General features: G+C 34.9%; 1 protein-coding gene across 1 annotated transcript in view; it reads left to right on the top strand.

Annotated features, from left to right (window-relative positions):
• Window positions 1-2,180: 2,180 nt before the first annotated feature.
• NEO1 (neogenin 1) overlaps window positions 2,181-6,842 on the top strand; it is a 168,188-nt gene continuing 163,526 nt past the window's right edge. Inside the window, exons 1-2 of the mRNA XM_024761726.1 lie at window positions 2,181-2,229; window positions 4,202-4,519. Of these exons, the coding sequence (XP_024617494.1) occupies window positions 2,181-2,229; window positions 4,202-4,519 (367 nt within the window). The remainder of the gene's footprint in view (window positions 2,230-4,201; window positions 4,520-6,842) is intronic.

Raw genomic sequence — 6,842 nt, 5'->3', positions numbered from 1 at the left:
TTTTACTTGTGCTTGGGGATTTTTATCCTCCCTCCCTTTCCCTGCATCCCCCACCAGTCCCCTCCCATCTTTCCCCTCCCAGTGACAGGTCATAACAACCTGGTGTATACTTTCCTATGTTTCTCAGTGCTCCTACAATCATATGCATATGCCTGCATTGTTCATTTTTCACAGAACTCATTTCAGATCAATTGAAACGTAGCTTACTCGTTTTTTGCTTGGTAAATATTCTAAGGCAGGAATCAGTAAACTACAGCCAATAGATCAAATCCATCCTGCTGTTTTTGTAAATAAAGTTTTATTGGAACACAGTTTCACCCATTTTTCTGTTGAGTGGTGTGACCTTTTAAACTTTTTATCTGTTATATGTGATATATTTTCTTCCAATCTGGTCTCTTTTGCTTTGTTATGGTATTTTGCCATACAAGAGTTTTTTTGTTTTGTTTTGTTTTTTAATTTAAACACAGTGAAGTAAAGCAAATCTATCTTTTCTAGCTTTAGGGTTTCCTATTTTGATTTAAAAGGTTGCCTAACTCCAGGGTACTCTCTCCCTGTATTTTCCTAAAACTTTTATGACTTAATTTTTTCATAAGTCTGGAACGTATTTTTCTATATGTATATGAGTGGTGGTGTAGTGTGGTTAAGATCACAGACTCCGGTTCTGTCATTTACTATATACCTGTGTGACCTTGGACAAGTTAATTAACATTTCTGTGCTTCAGTTTCCTTCTTTAAAACGGAAATAATAATAGTACCTATCTCATAAGGTAGTAGTGAAGATTGTGTGGTTAGTATGTAAATAATGTTTAGAACAGTGCCTGATACACAGAAACACGTGTCTATTATATGTTGTGAGTAGATGTCCCAGTTTTCTCCTCTGTGGATAACTAGTTGCTCTAGTAACATTTGTTGAGTAATTCATCCTTTTCCCAAAATGCCATCTCTACTGCATATTAAGTTTCCAAATATATATAGCTCTATTTTGGGGCTCTGTAGCTTGTTACGTGGCTCTGTTTTACCCTGTTTCAGAACGTAGTGACTTAATTACTGTAGCTTTATAAGTATTGGTAACTGATGAGTGCAGTTACTTTACTTTGTTCTTCTAAATTATTTTGACTCTTCTTGGCTTTCTTTGCTCTTCTATATAATTTTTTTTAAAAGCTCATCAAAATTAACGAAAACCCTGCTTGTTAGTAAGTTTTATTATGCAAGAGAGTGATATTAATTGCCTAGTATTGGAATGGAACCTGTGGTCTCATTAATACTTTAAGCAGTGGAAGTTTTTAGAAGTTATCTGGTTGTATAATCTAAAGATTGATACCATCCACTGTGCTAGGTGGGCACTGAGAATGTGGTGAATAAAAACACTGGAGAAAGATAGACTGTAACCCTGCAGTTCCCAAACTGTACCCTGAGATACCCCACAGCACCTCAGTGAACTTACAGGAATATTTCAGACTTTTTAGGGAAACATATCTGTTAGACACCATGTAAACTTCTAGGTCAAGGTAGTTCACAGTTCAACATTTAATTGTGCTGCTTTCATCTTGATGCTGCGATATCTTCTTGAAGTTGGGTTTTTGGTGGTCACTGTGATAAAAAGCAAGTATCATGCAGAAATGTGTGGAACAGGAAATGAGGATGGCAATATCCAATGGGATTTCAAGGCTTGAGAAGTTGTGCAAAGCCCAGTAGGTGCACACATCCCATAAGTAATTGTGATTACTGAAAGATGAAATTAAAATATTTTTCAATTTATGTGTATTATTTTTTCAAACGGGTACTAACTTGTTAAGACACAAGTATTTATTCATTCATTTGAACCTAACAACCAGAACTCTTAGGTATTTCTTTTAGCCTAAGGAATTCATGAAAAAAATTACTGAATAAATAAGGGTACCAGGAACCAAGAAAATTTGCGACTCTCTCTGCCTTAACAAGTTATTACAAACATTTAAAGATTAATACATTTGAAGTGCTATGTGGGTAGATTACTGTATGCCATGCCTGCTTGTAACAGGGCAAACTAATCTTGCCTGGGCTTTAGGGACAGATAGCTTTTCTGAGAAAGTGATCTTTAAGCTGAGCTTGAGGGAAGACTAGTTAATTGGAGAGGGGTGCCGGTGGGAATAGCTTGTGTGAAGAGGGCAGATGTTGTATGAGACTGACCAGAGCGCAGCATGCTTTACCGGATGAAGGAAGAGCGATTCAAGGGGTGGGGCCTGGAGAGTAGGCAGAGGCCAATCACAGAGTGATGCGGCAAGCCAGTTAAGGAGTTTATTTAGATTTTTTTTTTAATAAAAAGTAGTGGCAAGCCTTTGAGAGATTTTAAGTGAAAGAATATCTTAGGTCACCCCCTGCTGAGAGAATAAAATAAAAGATGATAAATGTAAATATTTAAGCAATGCTATATTCTAAGTATACTGAATGGATGGATATTTTTTGGTAAAATTTTGAAGTGCCTTGATTTTTCAAAGGCGTTTGTAAACTTTCATGAGTATAATTTTTTCTTAATTTTTTGAACACATATACTCTTTTGTTCATCTTGGTTGATATGACATAGGCTTTTTAAATGAAATAAAATCAAAATCGAACATTAAACTGTAAAATATTTATATTGGTGTAATTTTTTGGTATTTTTTGTCAAATGGCAGACTTTGTCCAAATTTTAAAATTAATTTTATTTATTAATATAGTTAATGACTATTTTAAATTGTTAATTTGCATAATTTAACTGCCAATCTAATATATCTCTGAGTTTAAATTTGGGTGGTGTAATGAAGACTTAATAGTTATACAGAAAAGGTATAAAGGTAATTTTTCTTATTTAACCATTTTTTACTGCCCTGAAGTTTATATTTTGATTTATTTTACTATAGTTCCAATAAATTAATGCAGTATAAAAATTTTTATAGTAAGAAGAAGCAAATTACTGTAGGTTACTTCTGAAAAATTCCTAAAGCTCACTTTCAAGAGTTTTAGGACTTGAAGAATCAGTTTCATATTCATCAAATGGGGATTGAAACCCCTCGTGGTGTTTGGGAAAGGGTGCTTAGTCTATTTGGAATTTGTTTATCATTGTAAGTTTTGGAAAATGTTAAACCAAGTGAATATTATTTCCTTTCCTCTGCCAGTGTGTTTCATATTTATTTATAACTATTCTTTTATTAGGTAATAAAGAATTAGTGTCATACTTAAATTCATGATGTAAGTAACCTATAAATAAAGGGCTGTGTAGATGTATATTTGAAAAAGTCTTGGTTTCATTTGTTCATATGAAGAAATCTGATTCCAACTCGAGTTGTTCACAAAGGAGTTGATCAGTAGTTCTCGTGAAAAAAAGAGGTAAAACTAAGTTGGAAAGCTTTCCCTGGCTGAGAATATAGGGTTTATAGCAAATGTTTTCTTTAAATTATGTTTTTTCCATGTTCAAAGAACTGGCTGAAGACTTAGAAAAATTAACCTGATCCCTCCAGTGGTCTTTACATCAAAATGAATTCTAGATGAAGATTAAATATAGAACATGAAACCACAAAAGTACTAGCACAAAACAAAGCTGAATTTTAAAAAATATTCTTGCGATAAAGGAAACCTTTTTAAATGTAACAGATTTACTTTTATGTAGTTAAAATATATTTTCTTATAACAAAAAATCATAATATCAAAGTAGAAAAAAGAACATTTACAAAATTTGATAGCTATGTCCAAAAATTGCTTTTAGTCAATAGGATGAATAATCCACTAGAAAAATGGACAAAGGGTGTGTATAGTGAATTTATGAAAGAAATACAGCTGGTAAACATAGAAGAGATACCGTATTAACAAAGAATCATTTCAATTTTCTACCTCCTTTACATTCTGTAGAAAATTTCACTTTGAATACCGTAATTTTAAATATTTCTAAATCCCATTTAGGGTTTGAAATAAAACTTTTACTAGATACTCATATCATCTAACAAGGTTGGATTATCTCTGCTAGCAGGGTCTTTTTTCCTAATGTTCTTCTAAATGGGTCAAATTTTGATTTTTTAATAAAAAGTAGATTTTATTTATTATATATTCATAGTGAAATGACTGTATTTGTATCATACCTAAGGGGGAAACCACTTAAGAATAATTTTTGGACATGTTGTATTTTCTTACAGCAGTAGTAGAGGAAAGTTTTGCTTAACTTTGTTCTTTTTCTTTATTATTTTTGCAGGATCCAGCATTCGGACATTCACTCCATTTTATTTTTTGGTGGAACCAGTGGATACCCTCTCAATTAGAGGCTCTTCTGGTATACTAAACTGTTCAGCATATTCTGAGCCTTCTCCAAAAATTGAATGGAAAAAAGATGGAACTTTTTTAAACTTAGTGTCAGACGATCGACGCCAGCTTCTCCCAGACGGATCTTTATTTATTAGCAATGTGGTGCATTCCAAACACAATAAACCTGATGAAGGTTATTATCAGTGTGTGGCCACTGTTGAGAGTCTTGGAACTATTGTCAGCAGAACAGCCAAGCTCACAGTAGCAGGTAAGTTTTGTTGAGTAATTTATTTGTATTTTCAAATTTTTTATAAAGGGTAAATCTTGATGAAAGCAGCATTATCTTAGAGTGTTCATTAAACTGGTTACAGCAAATACGCTCCTTTAACGAGTATCTATTGAGCATATACCAGGTGTATAGGATTATGCTAGGACTTGATCAGTGCTGTAGGGATTAAACTATAGCACTTTTCCACTTTCTAATGGTTTAGATGCCTTAAAGTTGCTATCAGAAGTACTGAGCCAGGTCTTTTTATCTTTTTAACTTGGAAATGGCGAAAGAAGTTGTGCAGGAAAATTGTCACTTTGATTGTGAACTTTTACCCTACCCGCATAACCATTTAGCATGATTTTGTAAAACTTGTAGTATAGTCAGTCTTGGTTCTTTATGCCTTAACCAAGGAAATGACATTGAATTGGATTATTTAAAAATCTGTAGGATACCATGCTCTGAAACAGGAGAGGCCACCGTAGTGGGGAGCCCGCTCACCGCAATGAAGAGTGGCCCACACTCACCGCAACTAGAGAAGGCCCACCAAAAATTAAAAATTAAAAAAAAAACCTGTAGGATATATATGTATATATATAAAGAGCAGAAGGTTGTAAAGAGAAAAATTCACTCTCTTAGCGCATTCCTGTTTGAAAAATGTTGGAAAGTGTAAGAACAATTAAAGATCTAGAAAGATAAGCTGTGGTTCCTAAAGAGATCATACTGTTTGCAGTAGATATTATAGTCCTCAGATCAGTGTTTTTACACTTGAGAACCAGATGAAGTAAGTTTCTGTTAAGGGTCAGATTGTACAAAAATTGTTTTAAGTTTTATATTTATTCTCACCTTGGTGAAATGCTAACATGTGAACAAAGAATATGACTGAGACAGTAGTTTCCCATCTTGTTCCCACTCTTGGATCATGGCTCCCCACCTCCTGCTCACTACAGGTTGTATTTGCTTGTTCATTCAGAGTGTGATGGCTCTTTTTCTCTTTGCAGCCAAATACTCAAAAGTTGAATTTGAGTGTGATGTACAGCCACTGTAATTATTTCATAATCACAGATTGAGGATGGAAAAATAAAAGGAGAAAAGAATCAGGCCTTTTGACAGTTTGCCTTTTCTCTTTTTTCTTTCTTCTCTTTCTTTCAAAAATCTTTTTGCCATACTTTCTCCAAAATGTTGATAAATAAGTTAGCATTATGACTGACTGCCCCTATAATGTCACTTAGGTCAGCTTTTGTTTATCATTCACGTTCTTAAGCTGGGCTTTTAATCTTAACTCCTTCTTCTCAGCTGTCCCCCACGTCCAATCACCAAATCCAGTGAATTCTGCTTCCTAATTCCTCTGTACTTGATCCACATGCTCCTTCCTGAGGCTTCTCCTGGTCATCCCTCATCACAACCTTGTAACTGTCTGCCACCTCATTTTTTCCCTCCTCCAACCCAGTCTCCACTCTGTGGTCAGAGCACTCTTTCTCACCCTTCAGTGGCTCTCCAGTAAACAACATCAAGTTAATGTCTAAACTCTTTAACAGGCCTGTTGCGTCCTTTCGTGAGCTGACCTCCACTTCTCCAGCTTCATTCCTAACACTCCGTTCTGCTTCTGTCCCTGCCCCCTACCACCATCACCACCCTCACCTCATTTTAGGCTCTGGCAGTACTGAATGTTTTCAGTTCCCTTTCATCCTCTGCCTCTGGCCTTTGTTCACAGCTTCCTCACTGCCTATTAATCCTGTCCTCCACCTTTTCTTCTCTTTCTTCTCCTCTGCTAGGTTTGTTCATCATTCCTTTTAGCTTTCATATCCTTTAGGAAACATTTTTGACCTTATATCTAAGTAAATAGGCAATTTTAATACAAAACCCAAGTTCTTTGGCTGCAAACAACATTCTGTAGATTTGTTTAACGTGCTCTTGGCCTGGGTATCAGGAGGAAATAATATCTAAGCTAAGACATGAGTAGAAGTTCTTCTTAATAGTTGCATAGTATCCATTGTATTTGTATATATTGTGATTTATCTAAAAATTCCCTTTTTGATGAATAGTTAATGGATAAAAATTGTTTGATCTTATAGACAGTAGTATAGTGAACAAACTTGCAAATCTTTATTTCTATAGAATAGAATAGGACTGGAGATGGGGGGAATGAGGGCATGAAGAGGGTGGGAAAGGGGTGGGTACAAGGAACGGGAATGACTGCAAGTGAATTCAAAGTTTCTTTGGGGGATGGTGAAAATGTTCTAAAATTAGATGATAGTGATGGTTGCACAACTCTGCATATACTAAAGACCATTGAATTGTGCACTTTAAATGGTAGCCTTTA

This window comes from Neophocaena asiaeorientalis, unplaced genomic scaffold (assembly GCF_003031525.2).
Source record: "Neophocaena asiaeorientalis asiaeorientalis breed wild unplaced genomic scaffold, Neophocaena_asiaeorientalis_V1.1 scaffold54, whole genome shotgun sequence".
NCBI classification, from domain to species: Eukaryota; Metazoa; Chordata; class Mammalia; order Artiodactyla; family Phocoenidae; genus Neophocaena; species Neophocaena asiaeorientalis.
This window is presented reverse-complemented; position numbering and strand designations above follow the sequence as displayed.